Below are 21,938 nucleotides of genomic sequence, written 5' to 3' on the forward strand. Positions count from 1 at the left end.
TTCTTTTTTCTTCTTGGGAAAAAAATCTAAAAGATGTAAAGCCAAATACAAATCTTAAAAAAAAAAAAAAAAAAAATTACCCTGATGACAAAAGTCCCTTCCCTTTTCCTTGGAGCATTTTCTTTAGAAAACTTGTAATTGTAAATCCTTTCGCTGTCAAAAACTTGTAACTGAAAATCCTTTCTCTGTCACTGAGATGGATGCAAATCTCTGAAAACCTGAATAAACCTCTAGCCAGTTTTCCATTTCAGGAATGTGTTTCTTGTGGGCCTTCGGGCTACCTTTTTGAAATGTGAACATCAAGGAAGAAGGCAACTTGTGTCTCTCTCTTTGGGAGTTTAGCCTAGATACCTGGTTCTAAATTGTACCTTCTTATTTGCTGCAAATATGTTTTTATTTTTTTCTTTGGATAAAGAGATGTATGTAATTGGCATATATACCTCATATTTTTCTTCTTTTTCTCTAATGCAATAAGCGCACAACCATGTCAACACAAATGCTCACAAGTACTGAAAAATCTTCTACAATTATGACCTTGCTACATCAACTGACTTGTCAACAATTTGAATACACAGAATGAAATGTTTCATAGTGACAATATCAACAAACATAAAACGTGTAATTATGCTTTTAGTACCATTTATTTGAATACTAATTATATGTCAAATGCAGGGCTAAGAGTTTTGCATAGATTATGTACTATAATCTTTATAATGACCCTACTATTTAAAATAGCTTCTATCACTATTTTCCACATAAGAATCCCAAGGCTATGAAATAATTTACCAAGTTTTCATTCCTCAAAAGTAGTGGTGAATTGGACCAACCTGACTGCAGAGCCTGGCTTCTTCATCACGAGGTGATTCTACCTCACTCGCCATCAAAGAGGCTGTCCTACATCATGCCAGCATGGATTCCTGCTGGATTTCTGATTATTTGGTTTACTTTTGAGTCTGAATCAATTTAGCCCTGCTTGTCATCTTTTTTTATGTTGTTGAAGTGACGTGGCATAGTGGTAATTTTCTGTCCTGAAAGTCAATGGCCTTATGTTTCCCTTACTGAATTGAACTGGTAGCTGTATAATCTTGGAAAAATTATCTATCTAGTCTCAAACTCAGTTTCCACATCTGGAAGCACTGCACAACAACAATTTCCCCATGGCCATAAAAAAGCAGGGTAAGGTTCTATAAACATTCCGTGTGTGACTAGCTTTGGAGAAATCAATAGATGAGGGTACAGACATAACCTTACTCAACAATATGTTCCCCAGGAATTAGGACAGCATCTGGTTGTCATAATTGGAAATTAAAAGAAATAACTAATCAAAAAATATAAGACATCATTTTCTCTACCTCTTATATTGTTATAAGAAATGTAAACAGCCTAGATTTAACATTTTCCTTATTTATTTACTTTTAGAGACATATCTCACTCTGCCGCCCATACTGGAGTGCAGTGTTATGATCACAGCTCACTGTGGTCTCCAACTCCTGGGCTCAAGGGATCCTCCTGTCTCAATCTCCCATGCCACTCTGATTACAGGCATGAAGCACCACACCCAGGTCAACACGTTTTACATGTATAAGATTGGGTCTTTTTTTTTCTTTCACATCTAATTCTGCCAGTACAGTACTATTTAGTAGTAAGTAAAAGCTGAGTGCAAAAACCATGTACATCCGCACTAAGCCTATATATTGAAAATGGAAACCAAATCTTTCTGACAATATACTACTACTTTGGAATTCCATTGTCTCTATTAGCATTACCCGGATCTCTTTCCAATCCCAATCAAGTCTCTGTTTTGAAATATCATCCTTAAATTAAATTCCAAATCTCAGTAAATTTTGACCTGGTTTTCCTCCCTCTGAGACCTTGCCAAAGCTCTATTGAGGCAGTCTCCTTTACCAAGGTAAGCGATAAACTTAGCTTTACCTCAAGTTGTGTTGGTGATATGTGGGAAGCCAGCTTTCAACAAAGTCTATAGTTTTCTAAGACCTTAAAGATTTTTGGAAACTGCAAAGCCCTATGTAAAGATAGATTTCATGACATAGCAAATTACTTGTAATATTACCAATATAATTGACATTATAAGTGAGTATAGATATTTCTATTGCATTTAATTCTTTCACGAATCATGTTTTTAATATATACTTAATAATAATAGAACAAAATATCTCCATCATATTTACCTGTGATATAAATTGTTCAAATCTATCAATTTCACATTTTTAAATAATTATAAACTAGAATTTCATCTCCCAAACAGGAATTCAAAATAGCATTTTATTTTTACTGTCTCATGGGATTTCTATTTACATATTTACATAATTATTTTTTGAATAAAGATGGTTAAATATAATTTACTTGATAATGTGGGGTCTTACCTTTTCCAGTTTTGAAAGAGCAAGAGAGTAACAGTCTTTGGCTCTGAATTGCATGAATCTCATGTTGGCTGGGTGAGTAAGCTCTGTGATAATACTGAGACTGGAAAACAACCTACATTTCAAAAGAACAATTGCATTATACTAACAATCCAATATGGCATTTTTTTATATAACAACATATTTATGAGTGAGTAATTCCTAGCCTTAGGCATAAAACTATATCCAATTACAACTGCAGACAATGCCACATAAAATCTTCTGTACAATGCAGGAAAAAATGAAACACCGTTTCCTCAAGAATATTTTAACAGACATTTTAACACAACAAGAAAAATAAATTCAGTAATTTGGCTTTTATTAGATATTTTCTCTTTACAATTATGGGATAGCATAGAAGAGAAACTCATAAAGCTGATTTAAGAAGTTATAAGGTTACTTTGTGGATGGCATTGAAACAGAAACTTATAAATATGCTGATTGGCGAAAATTTCACATAATGAGCTTCTTGTCTATTATGTGAGCTCTTTCATGTCCTATGGCTTTCAGTCTCATAGTATGCAGTTTTTAAATGTCAGATCTTGCTACAACAAAATTCTGAGGTGAGGAAATGATTTATATAAAATTTCATTGTAATGAATTGGGGCCAAGCTAAAGCATCGATAGTGTTCTCCAGAAGCATCCTGAGAATTTTTTCACAGGGCCCATGGCTTCACATGAACTTTCTTCCCATATGACACTTCCTCAAATATATACCAAAACGTGCACACATACATACAGGCTCCCACAAGATTTCCTTCCCCAGAGAAAAGGTGCAGGATGATAGCACAATAAATGCTTTTAATTTTTGCTGTTGTTCATGATCTGATCCTTACCTGATATCTATGCAACCCTGATTGCTTGACTTCTTTAAATATTTTGGTATTCTCTTTGGCACCCACTTCTGTGATAATCAGCTTTGTTTTCCATATGTATGATGTCTTTAAACTAAATTACGACCACTTAAAATTCCAATCACTAGGTTGAATCCATACCTAGAACTCAGGGACCAGACTGACTGCAAATATGCAGAATATAAACAGCCTGTCTGTGGGACTAAGGAACAAATCAGCTCCTGCGGCTCTCAATTTAAGCTCATTCGGTCAAGTGGGTGCTGTTACTTCCATGTGCCCGAGTGCTTGATGTGGTGCATGCTTCTTTTAAAATGGGAGCCCTGTCTCTGAACCCCAGCGCTACAGAAGAGTTTTTACCTTTCCTCAGGTCTAACTCTGGAAGGAAGGCTGATGGATGATGTGTCAGGACTGCTCCCTCCTGCTGAGGAGAGCAGGCCTTCCCCACTGCCTGCAGGGCCTTTCTTAGCCTCCAGCCCAGGCTTCTCTGATTATCTGCCTCTCAGGTTTGTTTCCATTGAGCTTTAGTCACCATTCCAGTTAAGACACTAACACATTCTTAAGAAGAGTTGTGTTTTTTTTTTTTTGCAGAGTTATCAGTGAAACTTAGACATCCTCTTGTCCATTAGCCCAAATGGACTAACTGGGCCTTGCCTAATTAAGGCCTTTGAGAGCTAGGATATTATTGGGTATTCTGTGAAATCTTTTAATAAAAGTAAGAAATATAGCCAGTATTATATGGCTTAATCTCTATTTTGAGAATAAATACTATCATAGTTCTTGATTTAGGTAAATTTTAATAATTGCTATTGAAATAACATCAGCAAAACAACAACCAGGATATAGTTTCTTTGGCTGACTTTTAACGTTAAAAATACAGTAATTTTATTTGTGCAACTGATAACTTTCTCAATAATTCTGTGACCTTAGATTCATTACAGAAACTCTAAATATCAGATTCTGCAGAGAAAGGATGTAGCAAAGCATGAAGCCAGTGGCTTCACACAAAAGGTACTGTCTTTCAGTTATAATGTTATTACTGTTTTCTTAGCTTTTTTCTTTTTCTCATGTTATTTATACCTGAAATGCCATTTCTTTTCTGTTTAATTTTCTCCTGAATCTCTATATTATGAATTTACAACCAATATTTACAGTGGCTCTCAAATCCAATCAAGATGAAACTTGAAAATTTTTTAAAGCCAGAATAATCCTCTGCACTGTGGCTCCCCACTCTTTGATTTATTGATTATAATACCTATCAACCTCTACAGCATTCTGGTTGGTTTTATTCATGCCTTAGCTTTCCCAGTAGATCACAACATCTAGAAAGGCAAGGTTTCCCTCTCAGTGCCTACGACCTTATATTCCTTTAATTAGTAAATCTTTGTTAAAGTAAACAATTTCTCAATTCATGTTTGTGCATTTGAGATGAAATCTTGATGAAGAGAGCACTGAATTTTAATAGATTAGCTTATAAAGAAACACTGTATTATCAATATTTGACATGATTTTCTTTTAGCAGCTCTATTCTTACTCAAAAGTCACCCATGATAGTATATTCAATAAACGAAAGTTATTTTCTCAACAACTCTTTAAAAATTAGAAAAGTGGCCTGATGGAAAAAAATGTCAATTGACTTTTGGGCTTGCACACTCCATCTGGTAGGCCTGGGAAATGCCACCAACTGCCAAATTTCATACCATCTGGGAGTTTCAAAGTATTTATTTAAGAAATATTTTAAAATCACAATGTCACTAAAGATATTCACCATAATATGGTTGTCATAGACAAAATTCAATCATCTGTGGAAATAGAAAATAAAACGAAAAATAGGACAAAAATGAATCAATGAACACAAAGCCTTATAGACTCATGCTGACAATAAATCCCATATTCATGCACTGAACTTTAAAAAGAAAAATTAACTGATCTAAGTTTCTCCTCGTCTTTTGTTTTTTTCTTCTCTTTGGTGGGTAACACAGGTCCATCAACAATAATTATAAATCACTATTCCAAGAGTTGTCTATGTGTTAACTCATGTAATGTTCACATCAGGCAGAAGCCCTCTCATTTTGTGCTTCCATCTGCACCCTCTCCTTCCCTAGGAAAAGCTGAGGGCATGTGGCACCACCCTTACTCTATCTTTTCAGTATCTTTAGATGTGTAGTGGTCTGTGCCAAGCCTTGAGGAGAGGTAAGTCCTGCAGGGCAAGTCTTGTGGTTGTCCAGTATGGCTCTTGACCACGGTTCTTAAGGGTGAATTTGAAAAGCCCACTTTGGCCTCTACCAAAGTCACATCCTCCTGCCTAATATTTTTATCTCTAGCTGCCTGACTTCTTTGGATCTCAACAGTTTCCAACTCATGTTAGGAATCAAGAGGATCACATTACCTCTTCAAACTGCAGAAAACTACTCTATGATTTACCTCCAATTATTAAAGATGAGGAAACTGAGGCACAAAGAGACAATATAATATGTTCAAGGTAACATTCTAGTAGGTAGTAGAGCCTGGGTTGCGCCACAGCATTAGGTTCTGAAGCTTCCCCTCACCATTATAACAAAGAGGAAGGTAGACCAATGTAAGGAAACACAGATGATCCAAATAAAATAAATTATTAACAATATGTAGCAACAGATTGGTATTTCATATATTAAAAATCCACTCTTTTAAAAATAATATTTCATAAATTACTTCCACTTAGCCTTAACAAATAATTACCAAGTTTTTACTATTAGAAAGTTCCGGTCTCCAGGAGATAGATAAACACATCAAGTAAGATTCCTGACTTTAAACAGTATAATATAATAAATGAAACACTAAAAATTCACAAATTATAAGGACATATGTATTTTTCTAGGGGTGATAAATTGTGGCTGACTGAACACTCCTAGATTAAGTAGCATTAAGACACTAGTGAATGGATAGCTTATGAAGAACATTTAGGACAGTGTTGAGATAGATATAAGGCTAGAGATGAAATTTATGAGGAAAATGTAGCTACAAACTAATGAAAATCGTGTTTAACTTTTGGAACATTTTTATTTCCCTTAAAAACATGGTTTTTGGCCGGGCACAATGACTCATGCCTTTAATCCTAGCACTTTGGGAGGCCAAGCTGGTGGATCACGAGATCAGGAGTTCAAGACCAGCTTGACCAACATGTGAAAACGCATGTCTACTAAAAATAAAAAATTTGCCAGGCGTGGTGGCACCCACCTGTAATCCCAGCTACTCGGGAGGCTGAGGCAGGAGAATTACTTGAACCCAAGAGGTAGAGGTTGCAGTGAGCCGAGATTGCACCATTGCACTCCATCCTGGGCGACAAAGCAAGACCCAGTCTCAAAAATATATATATATGGTTTTTATCTTTTTTTTTTTTGAGACGGAGTTTCGCTCGTTACCCAGGCTAGAGTGCAATGGCACGATCTCGGCTCACTGCAACCTCTGACTCCTGGGTTGAGGCAATTCTCCAGCCTCAGCCTCCTGAGTAGCTGGGATTACAGGCACGCACCACCATGCCCAGCTAATTTTTTGTATTTTTAGTAGAGACGGGGTTTCACCATGTTGACCAGGATGGTCTCAATCTCTTGACCTCATGATCCACCCGCCTTGGCCTCCCAAAGTGCTGGGATTACAGGCGTGAGCCACCACGCCCGGCCTTATCTTTAATACAAATCAGTATTCTCACTTTGAATAAAGTTCTTGGTTACTTAGATTGTTCTGTATATCATCCTTTTATAACACATTTTATTAAATAGAAGTATACACATGTATGTAGCTAGAAATATTTGGGGTCTTAACAAGAATAAGTGAAAACATGATAGAATGACCCAGTCATTGTATCTGAGTGACTTCTGGGGTTGAAATTAAATAGGACAACATAATTTTTGTGATGTGCCACTATTTCTGTTCTACATAAATTAACCTATAACATTTATGTTATTTTGAACTGAGAAACTGCATGTATTAGGTAAGCCTGCCACCTAGTGAAAAATCTAGAACTAATATTATATAATGAAACACTGTATGCTAATGCCCTTTATAGCCATAGACTATTACTTGTATTCAGTTATAACATGTTACATTTACAAATTTGGTTGTCTAATAGAGTTATTTAGGTTCCTTTGAAACACTAACACTGTAAATCTATTTCTGGGTCTTAAAATGAGCTAAATATATTTTGCACATAGAACTTTTTAGAATTAAAATGACATAATAAGTCTCCTTTCCCTAGGCACTAAAAACATAATAGAGCAATACTGTAATTAAAAAACACATACAGTTTGTTCTATTTAAAACTTTTTACAAGTACTTTGTGTTCTGACTCAGTGAAGTAAATATAATTGTCTAGATATGTAAGATATCCATGGAAGAGTTCTCTGCCAGCATTAATTTATTCAATAAATATTTTTACTAACCAACATTAAGATGAAAAACATACCATATATTCTATTGCACAGGCTACTGGGGGAACTCTGAAACTAGCTGTATTTTTATCATAAAGCAAAACACACAAACATAAACATACAATCTGGAAAATGCTAATGATACTTTATTCAAAATTACTTACTGAGCTACATGTTACACTATAAATTCTGATTTGCCATGATACTGGAAATAATATTTTTAAATAACAGGGGTTATACATTAATATACAGGTATATCGACACATTCAGATACACATAAAACACTAATTGGGATTTTTGGACTGCAATTGACTATTAACACTAAAACAAATATAAATGTATGCAATCTTTCATAAATAATTTTAAAATACTTCAGGAAGTCTGAGTCAGTAACAAATGACAGTATGATAAATATCAGGACTCTTCTGCATTCAAAAATCTTATCCACGAAAACCATAGCAAATCTAAACATTAAAAGTAGTTTTCACTATATAAAGGTATCACTCTTGTATTTGTCGATGTTGAGTATTTTAAATTATTTACTTATATTTATGGTTGTATTATTTTGAAATGTGTCATTTTTCATATGCATGTACATGTTATTTCCTTAGTAAAATTATGGCTACTTGCGCCAATCTAAAGACGATATTTTCTTTAAAAAAAAACAAAGACAAATAAACAAAACTTGCCCTTCTATGCTCTCACCGTCCTGGCAATGCAGAAGTCTCTTAACTGGTCTGTTCACACCCACTCTTTCTCTTCCTGAAACAATTCTCTACATTGTACCCACAGTTATCTTTTAAATTTTCTCTGTTCTTCAGTTATTTCCTGTTATTCTTAAAATTCAGACCAACTTATGTACATACTTTACAAAGCCATGAAAATATGGCTTCTGAATTCCATTTCAGCCTCCTCAAACCAGTCTTCCCCTTGCTCTGCTCTAAGTCCTTGATTGGTCAATATCAGGATCTCAGAGTTTCATATATGTTGCCCCCATATGGAGCGCTCTACCCATCCTTTTGCCCATTTAGTCTCTCTCCACTTTTCAGGTAAAAGATTATCAATTCCTCAGGAAGACATTCCCTGACATGTGGGACTAGAGCAAATATTCCTGTTATCTGGGTCTATATACAATTCTACATATTTTCCCCAACAATTGCCACAGTTATAATTCTGTAGTTAAAATTTTAAATGGCTTAATACCTTCCCTGCTAGACTATTAGCATTCTAAGGCCCCCAGCTATGTCCACCTTGTTCATCACTGCAGACACAGTAACCTGTATAGCCCTGACACGTAGCAGATGCTCCATAAACCTAGGGGCCAAGCATGATACATTAACAAATTGCAGGCATGGCCACAGAAGTCATCCTGTCCTATTACAGATTAATGCAGGATTTGCTCTTTTCTAAACAGATGACAAATCCATGACTTGTTTCAGTGTTTCCACTGACATCGTTCCTCATCTTACTAGTATGTTCAGCTAAAGTTTAGAAAACAAAAGCAAAAACAGCAACCAAAAATCTTTCTATTAAAACAAAATCAATCAAAGGGAATTTCTCAACTAGGTCACTCCTGGACTTTTACCATACTAATTCTGCACCCATTCTGCACTAAACATTATTCTGTGTGCTCTTCAGAGAGACTTTTGTTTCCCAACTCCTAGATAAAGTTTTCTCGTTTTTCTTGACTGAAGAAAAAGGGGAGGGGGAGAGGGGAGGGGAGGGGAGGAGAGGGGAATCTCTACCAGCATATGCCTAACATATTAAGTATGAACTTGAGAGGAAGAACTTAACATAGAATAACCTGCAGCAAGGTGTAAGGACATGAATAAGTGAGTTCACCAAAGCCTGGAGAGTAAGCAAAGCAATAGTCAGGAGGAGAACCGCAATGGCATGGTTCCATGTGCAGGAAGGCAAATTAAGTTCCAGAAAGGTGGATATCACGATCATGTGCAAAAAGCTCAAAGGGAGGTCTGGGCACGGTGGCTCACACCTGTAATCCCAGCACTTTGGGAGGCTGAGGCAGGCGGATCATCTGAGGTTGGGAGTTTGAGACCAGCCTTACCAACATGGAGATACCTTTTCTCTACTAAAAATAAAAAATTAGCTGGGCGTGGTGGTGCATGCCTGTAGTCTCAGCTATTTGAGAGGCTGAGGCAGGAGAATCACTTGAACTCGGGAGATGGAGGTTGTGGTGAGTTGAGATTGCACCATTGAACTCCAGCCTGGACAAGAACAAAACTCCATCTCCAAAAAAAAAAAAAAAAAAAAAAAAAACCTCAAAGGGAGCCAGGTGCAGCAGCTCACGATTGTAATCCCCTTACATTGGGAGGCTGAGGCAGGTGAGGTAAATCACTTGAGCCCGGGAGTTCAAGACCAGCCTGGAAAACATGGTAAGATCCTGCCTCCACAAAAACTGAAAATAAAAACACTGAGGAAGGGGAAGAGAAGACAGAATCTGAATGCTAAGGAAAATAATCCAACAGAAGTGGAAAGATTCAAGACACAGGAGAGAAAGGACAAAGTTGTTTTGAGGAAGCCTCAAGATAACGTACTACACATAAATTCTGCACTGAGTTTCCATGAATCTAACAGACTCATTAAAATCTACCAGTTAACAACCCTTGGAGCACACAGTTAACTTTCGAACAATGGATAGGTAGGCCTGAATCTGCCATTTTTTCTAGATGGGCTAGAACGAGCCACTAAATTTCTCTAAATGTTAATTTCCTTCTCAGTAAAATGAAAATAATGATAGATGCCAGTGACATGCCAAACAGCCACCAAGTAGGATATTTTGATGGATCAATCTGATAAAGACATTTTACTGTGGTTGTTTTTAATCCAAAGCACATTTTAATTTGAGGGTTTAAACTTAGTTTACATATTAGTACTTGTTCATAAAAATATGAAAACATGCAATTTTTTCCAATTGTAATGATTGTCTTGTTATGTAAATATTTTGTTTGTTTGTTTGTTTTTTGTTTGTTTGGAGACGGAGTCTCACTCTGTCGCCAGGCTGGAGTGCAGTGATGTCATCTTGGCTCACTGCAACCTCCGCCTCCCGGGTTCAAGTGATTCTCCTGCCTCAGCTTCCCTCCCAAGTAGCTGGGATTACAGGCATGCGCCACCACACAGCTAATTTTTGTATTTTTAGTAGAGAGGGGCTTTCACCAGGTTGGCCAGGATGGTCTCCATCTCTTGACCTCATGATCTGCCTGCCTAGGCCTCCCAAAGTGCTGGAATTACAGGCGTGACCCACCATGCCCAGCCTTGTTATGTAAATCTTTAGAAGGAGAAATTTAAATTTAAAATTGAGGACTTGCTTTTCTTTCACTTTTTAGCAGATCTTTGTACTGGGATGGCTTACTTGAGTGTCTTCTCTTAGATGTGTAAATAAAAGAGAGAGAGAGAGACAGACAGAGAGAGAGAGAGAGAGAGAGAGAGAGAGAGGTACCACAGGATCTAACAGGATCTAACCTGGGAAAGATCTTTTCTCCTTATTGTCTTTGATATGCAGAAATGGTGTCTTGGGAGGTGCTGAGCCAATTGCTTAGGATTCAAGGAGATTTTTCTGAGCAGAGGAGTGGAGATACACTATTCTTCCAGGAAATCACCTCTGGATTAGAGGTCATCCCAGAGGAAATTTGCTGCTATAAAGGCCTACTAAGAGCGCCCCCTCTCCCAAACAAACAAACAAACAAACAAAAAAACTCATTATGACAGAAGGAACAAATCAGGATAAGTGATAAATAAAAGTCCTGTCTACATGTGTATACCTATATAACAAACCTGTACATTCTGCACATGTATCCCAGAACTTACCAAAAAAACCTATAATTTTTTTAAAAAAGGCCTGTCTAGGTCATTCTAGGACTCTCATGATGTCTGTAATTTACTTTTCTAAACACTTCAAAATAAACAATGTGATAGGTGCATGCATTGGTTTAAGTTAAACACCAGGTGCAGCTAGCATTCTAGGTCATCACCTAAGGGGCCCACTTTGATTTATAATCTGAAAGTTGACACGGCATTACTTCCGTTATCTGTACTTCTATCAATGTCATAGGCCTTACTAATCAGCCCTTAGAAATTGACTCTTGATTGAGAATACTAACTGTGATCTTTAAGATATAAGGATTACCTGAAATATTTTATTTTATTTTATTTTATTTTATTTTGAGACGGAGTCTTGCTCTGTCTCCAGGCTGGAGTGCAGTGGCGCAATCTCGGCTCACTGCAACCTCCGCCTCCTGGGTTCAAGCGATTCTTTCCGCCTCAGCCTCCCGAGTAGCTGGGACTACAGGCGCGTGCCACCACACCCGGCTAATTTTTTTGTATTTTTAGTAGAGATGGGGTTTCCTCATGGTGAGGATGGTCTAGATCTCTTGACCTCGTGATCCGCCCACCTCGGCCTCCCAAAGTGCTGGGATTACAGGCGTGAGCCACCGCGCCTGGCCTACCTGAAATATTTTAAAGATACTATTCACTCATGCATAATTAATGTATAAGAATTTAGTTCTCTTAGGGATGGGGCCCAAAGCTTTAATCCTAAATAGTCTGATATCCAGCCATTGTGACTGGATTTCTAGTTGTCTGATGCTTACTGATGAGGGTAACTCGATCCTACCTCTGGAATGCTGTCATCTGCCTCTAAGGAATTTCATGCAAGGTGGTGGGTAGAGAACCTAAAAGGAGAGAAAACTGGGAGTAGGAGGAAGAGAGAAAAGGGAGAGAGCTGAGATCAGTGTTATGTGTAGAAGATAATCAGTAATTATCCATGAGGGTTTCAGTGCAGCAGCGATTATCACGATTGATCACAGACTTGAATCTGGGTAAGGAAGGGGAAAAGCCCTCAGGTGACTCGGGTAAGTAAAAAGGTAGTAGGATCAGTGGATGACAGGTTCCAACATGGTCAAATGATTATTAAGAGCTGGGGATATGAGAAGAAATTACATAGAAAATGAGTAGCACTACTCGGAGTGTTGAATGCTGTAAACTGAGAATGTGGAGTGTAAAATTATTCATAGCTCAACATTTAGACTATGACCATGAGAATGGGTGGTGAAGGTCAGATATTCAATGGATCATCTACGTAAGATTGTTGAAATCATCAATTATTATGAGAGAATCATGACTGGCAAGAGTAATAGTAAATCAGGAACCAAAACCTTCAAGAAATGCAGAAGAGTCATCTGGAGGATGGTAATTGACTATATCTATAAAATGCAACCCCCAAGTCTGTGATTTTGGTCATTTATCTGTGTAAGTGATATTCTTATATCACAGAGACCTATAAATGCCTGTCTCTTTTATCATATAAAACTAGCCTAGCTTAGCACACATAGATTAGAAGTTTAATGTACAACACAAATAAAGTTTCATAAATTTTGTTTCCTAAAAAAATACTGTTATATACTTGGAAAAATAATAGTAATGTCATGATAGGATATAAGAAAGGAAAGAACAGAGGTAATTTCTTTGCAATTTGGGTTTTTAACAGTTCTTTTGAAAAATTCTGCTTGAAACTATTCATTCTACATAAAAACTATATTAACTTTAAAAATATACTGCTGAAGACAGATAAGCCTAATAGTTAAGATATCCAAAGTTATTAATTAATTCATCCATCCATCCATCCATCCATCCATTCATTCAACAAGTGGTAATCACATCTTCAGCTAGGCACTCAGAGAAGCTTAGCCTTTGCACAGTTAGTTGCCCTGTGTGTATCTGTCCATAATTACTCTGGTGAGTTGTTTTAAATGACTAATTACAGCCTTCGAACCTTTCAGCAAGATAATTTATTATTATCTTTGAATCAAAATAATTCATCCAGAGAATATGTAATAAAAGTTAAATCAATAGAAATGTCACCATAATAGAAATAAAACTCATGGTAAATAGAAAGTTTAAAGAGTATGTTTAATTAAAAAGACCTAGGATCCTCTCCTTTTATATAATTAGCTTTTGCTAAGCATGAAATTAAAAAAAAGCATGAAATCACATGATTTTTACCCTACTCACTGGCTATAAATCTCATCCTTGAATTAATATTCTACCCTGTAATTTCCTTTTATATTATCTAGAGAAAAAAACTGCTTATGTATTTGAAATATTTTAAACAAGTTCTATATACCATCTTTTAAAAAGGTACTGTTTAATACAGCTCACTAGTTACCTAGTTAGCTACATTCTAAGTGAACTGCCGCATTAGAATAACTTTAAAGTGTTTATTTCTTTTTCTGGAACAAGAGGTTCTTATGCAAATTCAGGGTAGATTTTCCAGGTGCTATGATAGATTCTTTAAATAACCAATCTCTAATCTTTACATTAACACTGCAAGGTGGGTTATTTTCTGCAGCATTTTATAGATGAGAAAAACTGAATCTTAATGAGGTTAGGAAGGTCACAAAGTGTCTGCTGGAGCTTCTAGGGTAAAGGTTGTACCAGATAAAGATTGCTGCTATATAGTCCGATGTCTATGGCTTTTCCACTCTGCCACATGGAAGTGGTAATTATACTACTAGTAACATTAATAGCTAATAGTTATTAAGTAATTAAAAATGACTAGTCATGTGCTAAGCAAGGCATTTTGTATTTCTAAACCTTTAATAATATTGTGATTAATACACTGAAATGCAGAGAAGGAAAATAATTTACCTAAGAAATTTACCAAAGTAATTTACCAAAAATAGGCAACTTGACTGGGGCACACATCTAGGGTCTCTCCTTTGAATTTTGAACTCAAACTAGAAAGAAAAATAATTAACCTCAAGATATGCTTTGCTACAGTATGAAAGTATGAAAGTGGAGTGAACATGGATGATGAGAACATTGAGATTGTTTCATTTATCTCTGTAATTTGGTAACTCACATACTTTCTTTAGGCTTCTGCAAAACTCATACAACTGAAAAAAAAAATGATCTTTTTGATATTTAAATATTCAGATGAATTTAGAATCCTTCCAAGCAACACAGATATCTTGACTGACAGATGAGACTGACCTTCCTTACAGCACGCACCTTTCTCTGGTCAGGATTGTTTACTCTTACCCAAAGACAACCATAACGGGGATTCATATCCCCATTAAATCAAATCCAATGAATCAAATTCAATGGGTACATTTAATTAACAAAATACAGGAAAATAGTAAAAATGACGTCACAATTTTGCTCCTAACATGGGTACATTACCTGTTCACAGCTGTGCAGTCCTTCAGTCCTAGCTATCCATTATGTAAACACAAATATTTGGTCACTGCTAGGCATAATACCAATATGAGAACATGGACTGCTTGTCATAACTCATGACTGCTAGTACACATGATCTTCAAGAGTTTTGTTACTGTTAAAATATCTGAGAAAACAGATATAGCATTCCATTTATTTTATGAGGAGTATTACTGATCTGGTGTTAAAAAATTAACTTTATGCAGTGCCAGTCACACATGACATGCTCAATAAGCATTTATTTTGTGAAAAAAATGAATAAATAAATGAACATAAAGTCGGTGTGTCTCATGTTCATTCCTCACACAGTGTCAGTGTCAAATATTTTACCAATGTTTAGCACGAAACAAGTGGTGGGTTGGATGATTCAGCCACTTACCTGAAGAGAGTCTGCACATTCACAATGGTTTTGGCATCTGCCATGTAGTCTTCCTCGGCACTCATGGTGCTCTCTTTGTCCACAACCACCATGTTGGCAGCAAAGGTCACTCCACACCTGAGTAAGTCATCTAGGCTTTGGTAAAAATCAACAGAGAAAAACAAACACTAAATAAATCACAATGTTACAATCAGTGCTAAAATCTTGCACTATCCCCTGTGCTTACATAAGTTGCCTTTAGCAGTGGCTTTTACAGAGTGTGCACAGGTAGCTGAATTAAGATACAATATTATCTACTTATATAAAATAATTTTTATTTTGGGTACTTTACATGTCATTAGATCTCAGCTGTTTCAAAGCATGTGTGTTAAAATATTTTATTTAATGATTTTTATTGATTATATACACGGAATATGGAATACATCCATTTTGCAATAAAATAGAGCATGTTAGAAATTTGTTTTTACAGTTGACATACTTCTTCAAAGACACAACATTTACATTTTTTAAAACTTCTAAGGTAATTCTGGTAAGAGAGCAATAAGTGCTGTTAATTTAGATGGTCAAGCTTAATGAAAAAATATAAAACTATGAAATGTTTATTTTTAAATGTTTATTATTCCTTTATATGAGATCTACGTGTTAGAGATTGGTTCTACACAACCAACAGCATGTAAAACATACAAATACCTGTTGTGTGCAAGCCTACTGTTCAGCCAGCCTAAGTTTTCGAGCAAGTGACTGAATAATCTGATTTCTTTGGCTGGATGAAGTAATTGCTAAAGTAGGAAACACATACCTGTGAGCTAAAATAGAGTCAGTCTTCTTCCCTATCACTAATTTAAAAAAATCTTACCTATCATTCTCCCAATGAATTAAAAGAAAATGTTTACCGTTAAAACTGAAACAGGGAACCATTATTCTCATTGCCTCTGCTTCATGCAAACTAGAACAGTAGAACTGAATTGGGTAACGGAGACTAAACTTGAATGAGTACAAGAATGTTCTAGGTACAGAGTTGATTGAAGACAGGTAAGAAAAGATAGGTTAATTGATTTCCGTATCTTCTGATTTAAAATAGGATGTTTAAAGCTTAGAGAGCAGTAATTTCTCTTAGATTTTTAAATTGAAGAGTGAAGTCCCTGAGGATCTTTTCCAAGTGCATGATTGGATGAGTTAGCCATGTCACGTTACAGGGAATTATTTTCCTTTATGGGAAGGCGGGAGGCAGGATTTCTTACTCTGTTATTAGGCGAGAGGGTATTACCAAAGCCTTGAGTCCAAGATCCCCAGGAGTAGTCCAGAAAAAATATTTCGCTTGAATCAGGAACAATGGTCTGTGGCAGAGATTTTATGGCTAAAACTGTGGAAACAGAATGTTATTCCAAATAAATTTCCTATGATAAGAGGGGCCAGGACCATAACATCCAACCACTATGATGACTTCAAGTTTAAGTGCCTAGGGATACTTGGGTCTTTCTTTTATTCAGGAAATGTATCATCATTTTTCTTAATTTATTAAAGTACATTAAAAAAGAAAGAGTTAGATGGAAAATGAATATGGGTGGCCCTTTATGGACCATCAAAATGACGCTTAAGTCATATGTCTTCAAACCACCTTATTATAATTTCACATCACTTTCTCATATTTCAGCTTTCACAATCTTTTTTCTTCATTACAATTACCTATATATGAAAAGGAAAGTATAGGGCAGTCGAGGATAAGAGTGACTGGGTAAGTATGTATGCATAGAAGTCAAGATAGGAAAGATGAATATGTCATCATCAATAATTCAATGACGTTGAAGTGAAAAACTTCACTTTAAGAGTACCTGTGCTAAAAAGATAAATGTTACATATACCCACATGTACTGGTTACTTCCAGTCTCAAAAATACTGGCTGCTATAGTTTACTCATAACTTTGGCAAATTATCATTAAATGTTAATTTAAATCTATATAGAAAATAGATAAATTTGGAACATTTCTGAACCATATAGAAGCTTTTTAAATTTTTATGTTTTAAGGTTATATTATTATTTTTCTATTTACTACTGCACTTAATTTTTTATAAGTAGGCTGCCAACTTATTCTTATAACTCCTGTCCATCATAATTTCTGCAAAGCGATTGCCTTTTTTCCTTACTATGGTTGATTTACACAGTGTGGTCAGCAGATGGCAGCACAAGAAAGTCAATCTAGATGGAAACGTGTTATATGGATAACTGGCAAAGCCTCCCTAGACTGCCTTTTGCAAGGACTAGAATGTGAAATGTATGAGTGTGAAGAAGTGTTGATGAATGCATTTTAATTCATTCAAAGAGGTATTTTTAAAGAAAAATTTCAAACACAAGCAAAAGAGAATTGTTAGGTGAACATACCTATCATCAGACCAACAATTAACAATTTGTAGCCAATTATAGTTTATTTCTCTCCCTAGGAATTTGACACTCTCAATTCTGTATTCCCTCTCCCTAAGTACTTTTATAAAGGAAGAATCCACTTCATAGTTTACATCAGAAAAGGCAGATAGGAGGTTTATTCTTTATCTTTTTTAAGCATACTGTTTTTCCAATCAATTTTAACAGAACACTATCATTTCAAAAGATTTCCAAAAAGATTACTGGTTATAAAACATGTGTAGAATTTAAATAGTAATTTTAGTACATGTAACTACGTTTTATTTACATGGTTACTATTGTGATAACTGATCATGTAAATTATATTAGTGTAGAATGGAGGCTAAACATATTTTAGAGTGGTTGATCTTTATTGTATCCACAGCAGTAAATACTTTCAAAGTTATAAAACTTTGTTGTTTTCAACATCTACAGAACAAAATGTAAAAGTTAAATTCTCAATTGGTCAATTTTAGCATTTTATTTTGAAGGCTCTAGCTGACATTTTTTAGAAGTGGAAAAATAACTATTTCAAGTATGTTGGCTTTTTGATCTTTTATTTATATACATTTTTTAATGTCACGATGATGCATGTATAAGAATTTGTATTTAATTACTAATGTATTAAACACATATGACCTTTTAATTAATAAATATTTTAGAAATTATAAATTCTGACATGTGACTAAACTCTTAACAAACTGCTCCAATTTATAAATCTAAGTTAAAATGAGCATTTCTAAATTATTTTAAAGTTTCCAGAAGTTATCGTAAGGCTATCAATACATCACAATGTTGCATCTTTAGTTTTCTCTACCACTATGTCAATAGTAATAATATTGTTATAGATGACACAAAACTAAAAATAGCATTAGAAACTGAGCAAAACTGACAAAATTGACATGCAGCAAGATTTGTTTTAATTCAACAATAGATTACTGCTTAGAAAGTGTAACACAAGATGTATAACACAAAAACATAAGCTCTACATGCAAAATATATCATATTTGCAATACTGACATGGCAAATTACACTCATCATGCAGTAACAAGGCACAGCACATGACAAACCACAGGACACTACACTAGTTAGTGTGCCAAAGATTTTGTCACCTACTTGTCAATAGAGCCCACCATGTAGTAAACCATTGGAAACCAACAGATTGCATCCAGAAAATGCATATCTGGCCTAAGTAGTAGATGGGTTACAAAATGAAACACAATGTCACAACAGTGGCAGCACTTCTAGGGAAAGGAAGTAAGTTGACTTAGTTTGCATTTCCAAAACTCAACACTGCTGACAAAATTAACTTTAAGTGCTTTTTTTCTTAACATTAACTAGAAAATGTCATTTGCACTTGTTATGAATCATACAGTGCCCTCAGAATTATAAAAACAAATTGTATTTCAGCTTTCTAAATCAGAGACATTATGGCATCATTCTACAAAACTACAGAATTTATATTCTTAATTACGACTAAGAAATCTTATAAATAAATTTAAAAGTCATCCATGCAGAGGAAGCCTTGTAAAATAATAAACTAAGGCATTTTTTTAGATGATCTAAAGCAGTAGGTACTAATGCCTATTAGTGAGCAACTATTAAGCATGCCTATTAAGAATAACATTCTCTAAGGGAGATATGTATAATTGCAACATACCCTATATAATATCTCAGTATGTTAAGTAAATCTAGTCAATATGCTCATGCAAAATATGTATTTTATAAAATTATAGTGAAAGTAATTCATCTTTTAATTTATTGACTGACTCAATATATATTATTAAGGAAACATGACTGAAATTTTTACTTATATACATATTGAAGGGAAAAAACCATAAACCGGAAAGCTTCCTTAGAAATCGCTTAATCTACTGTATTCATTTTACAAAGTTATTAATTCCTTCATGTATCTATTCACTCAGTATATATGTATCCAAAATTTTTATTTACTAGACATTTTAATACACTCAGGCATATGCAAAAAAACCTGTTAGCATGTAAGAAATACAGCATTTTAAAAATTCATGTACAAAATCATACAATTCTATTATATATTTTATTCTGTAAAAGCAAACAGTATCTTATACGTAGGAGGCAGAATTGAGGAACATTTCAGAGAGCTGATATTTAATCTGAATGTTGAAGGATTAGTAAGAGTTTGTTCAGCATAAGAGGAAAAGAAAATTCTAGGCCAAGAAAACTATAGCACCTACAAGCCTCCCTGGCTAAAGTTTTTTTTCTCTCCCTGACTTATTTCTCTCTTGAGGATAAGGATGATCTTGTTGATCATCCTTCTAGCTCTTTACACTCTGAAGAAAAAGAATGCTCAATGCAGCAAAGCATTACAGAAAAAAAAAAAACTTGTAAAGAATACCATTATTTTAATCTTGATTAACTTTCTATCATTAATTTTCTTTGTAGTCATTAAAATGACCCAATATAGTATATCTTACAAATGTACCACAATTCATTTTTAAAATCCTCACTTATTTAGTTTATAAGTTATTTTCACTTTTTGCTGTTAAATAGTGCTGTTATCAATTCTTTGCAGTACCTTGCTATTGTATTTAACGCTGGTATTCACATCTTCGGAGGACTTTCTTTTCTTTCCTTTTTTTTAAAACATTGATTTTTACCATTACCCCAAAACATTCATAGAAGGGATATTACTGGATCACCATCTATATATAGTTTTAAAGATCCTGATACATGTTTTCAACAAATATTATAACCAAACATACACTTCAGTAGCAGTCTCTGATAGTGCCTATGGTAGAAATTTCTAGTTATACCCTTTCTAGGCACTGTCCTGCTTCTTAAAATTAGCAGGGCTATTTTAATTGCTGATTCGAAACTCTCCGCATCTCTCTCACCCTGCCTTGTGAGTGACTGGAGAAGCACATATGAGGATGCAGGTGCCATAAGAGTGGGGCAACACTGAGCTGTTGTGATCTGAAAAATCCCTTCACCTGTGTCTTGAGGTCACTGTGGACAAAGTAAGTCTTCATTTTATGCCACCCTTTTACTAGAGTTAAAAATGAAGATAAGACCTTTCTATTTTGTTGCTTGCCTGGTAGAGAATATCAAAGCTAACTGGCCATCAAATTTAATCATTGTTATGCTTTAAGAAACTCACGAATTTCAGTCACATGCAATTCTACCACAAACACGTACTTACAATAGGCAAGCAATGTGCCAAATCCTTGGAAATTGCTTTAACTTCTGTATTGTGGTAGCATGGTTCATCTTTACGTGAATTCAGCTATGTTACAAGATAAATGAAGTCACCTGAACCCTGCTAAATATATAATCCTGATGAAAGATATCTAAGGTAAGTGGTCTGCTATGCTGTATTCTTTGCAAAATTTAATTTTGTATAACAGATAGATTCATCTACTGCAGCTATTGAAAAAGATAGCTTAAATGGAAATCTGAAATGTAAAGAATAAATTCTGCATTTACACATATTATGCCAGCTCGCTTAAATACATTGTCAACAGTGTTCATGGCACCAACCTGCTTAGTAATTGAGTAACACAAATGACATCATAGGCTCATAATAAAATAATTTTTTAATCATTGGGAGGCAGCTAATTGGCAAGTATAACCTTTATATTAGGAAGCATTATTATGGAAAAACATGAAGCAAAAACATAAAGCACTCCAAAAATGTCCTTGTCCTACATGTGTCCCCAAGGTACCGATGCAGTTTTGTATTTAAAAAAAAATTATGCAGAATAAAATGCATGCATTTTTAAAAATCTGACTACTAAATAGAGAAGACTTATTTATATTAGGAATAACATTAAGGAAAATTGGTGAAAATAATTGACAAATTTAACTACATAGCTTATTACAAACAGATTAATAAGGAACAAATGTGAAAAAATTGTTACTTAAATTTGTAAACCAAAGTTGCTTAGTACATAAAGAAGTATTTTAGAATTAATGAAAAAGATAAACATGACCAAAAAATAGATCCAGAAGGAATACATATACATGGACCAAAACTAAACAAAACAACACAGGCTAAACTAACTGGTAATAAACAAAATAAAAATTCAACAAACACAAAAAGTAACTGAGTTAGTAAACAGAAGAAAAATGAGCACATTCATTAATGAGTCCTAACTGTAATTTTATTAAAAAAGATGACTGCTTATGAGCCAAAGCCTTACATTCTTATAAAAATTCTCATAATAAAAGTTGCTATTCAAATATTAGTCAGTGACTGTTAGGAAGTAAAAA

At 34.9% G+C, this 21,938-nt stretch overlaps 1 protein-coding gene across 3 annotated transcripts in view; it reads right to left on the reverse strand.

Annotated features, from left to right (window-relative positions):
- Positions 1 to 21,938, reverse strand: part of KCNT2 (potassium sodium-activated channel subfamily T member 2) — a 390,893-nt gene that overhangs the window by 69,928 nt on the left and 299,027 nt on the right. For 2 of the 3 annotated variants that reach the window (XM_012444610.3, XM_012444608.3), the window contains exons 20-22: positions 18,804 to 18,875; positions 15,290 to 15,424; positions 2,385 to 2,496 (exon numbers count right to left, since the gene is read on the reverse strand). In XM_012444610.3, the coding sequence (XP_012300033.1) occupies positions 2,385 to 2,496; positions 15,290 to 15,424; positions 18,804 to 18,875 (319 nt within the window). The remainder of the gene's footprint in view (positions 1 to 2,384; positions 2,497 to 15,289; positions 15,425 to 18,803; positions 18,876 to 21,938) is intronic. The other variant, XM_012444609.3, reaches the window with a different exon arrangement.

Source organism: Aotus nancymaae, unplaced genomic scaffold (genome assembly GCF_030222135.1).
Source record: "Aotus nancymaae isolate 86718 unplaced genomic scaffold, 86718_ANA_hifiasm-v0.15.2.pri h1tg000108l, whole genome shotgun sequence".
Lineage (NCBI taxonomy): Eukaryota > Metazoa > Chordata > Mammalia > Primates > Aotidae > Aotus > Aotus nancymaae.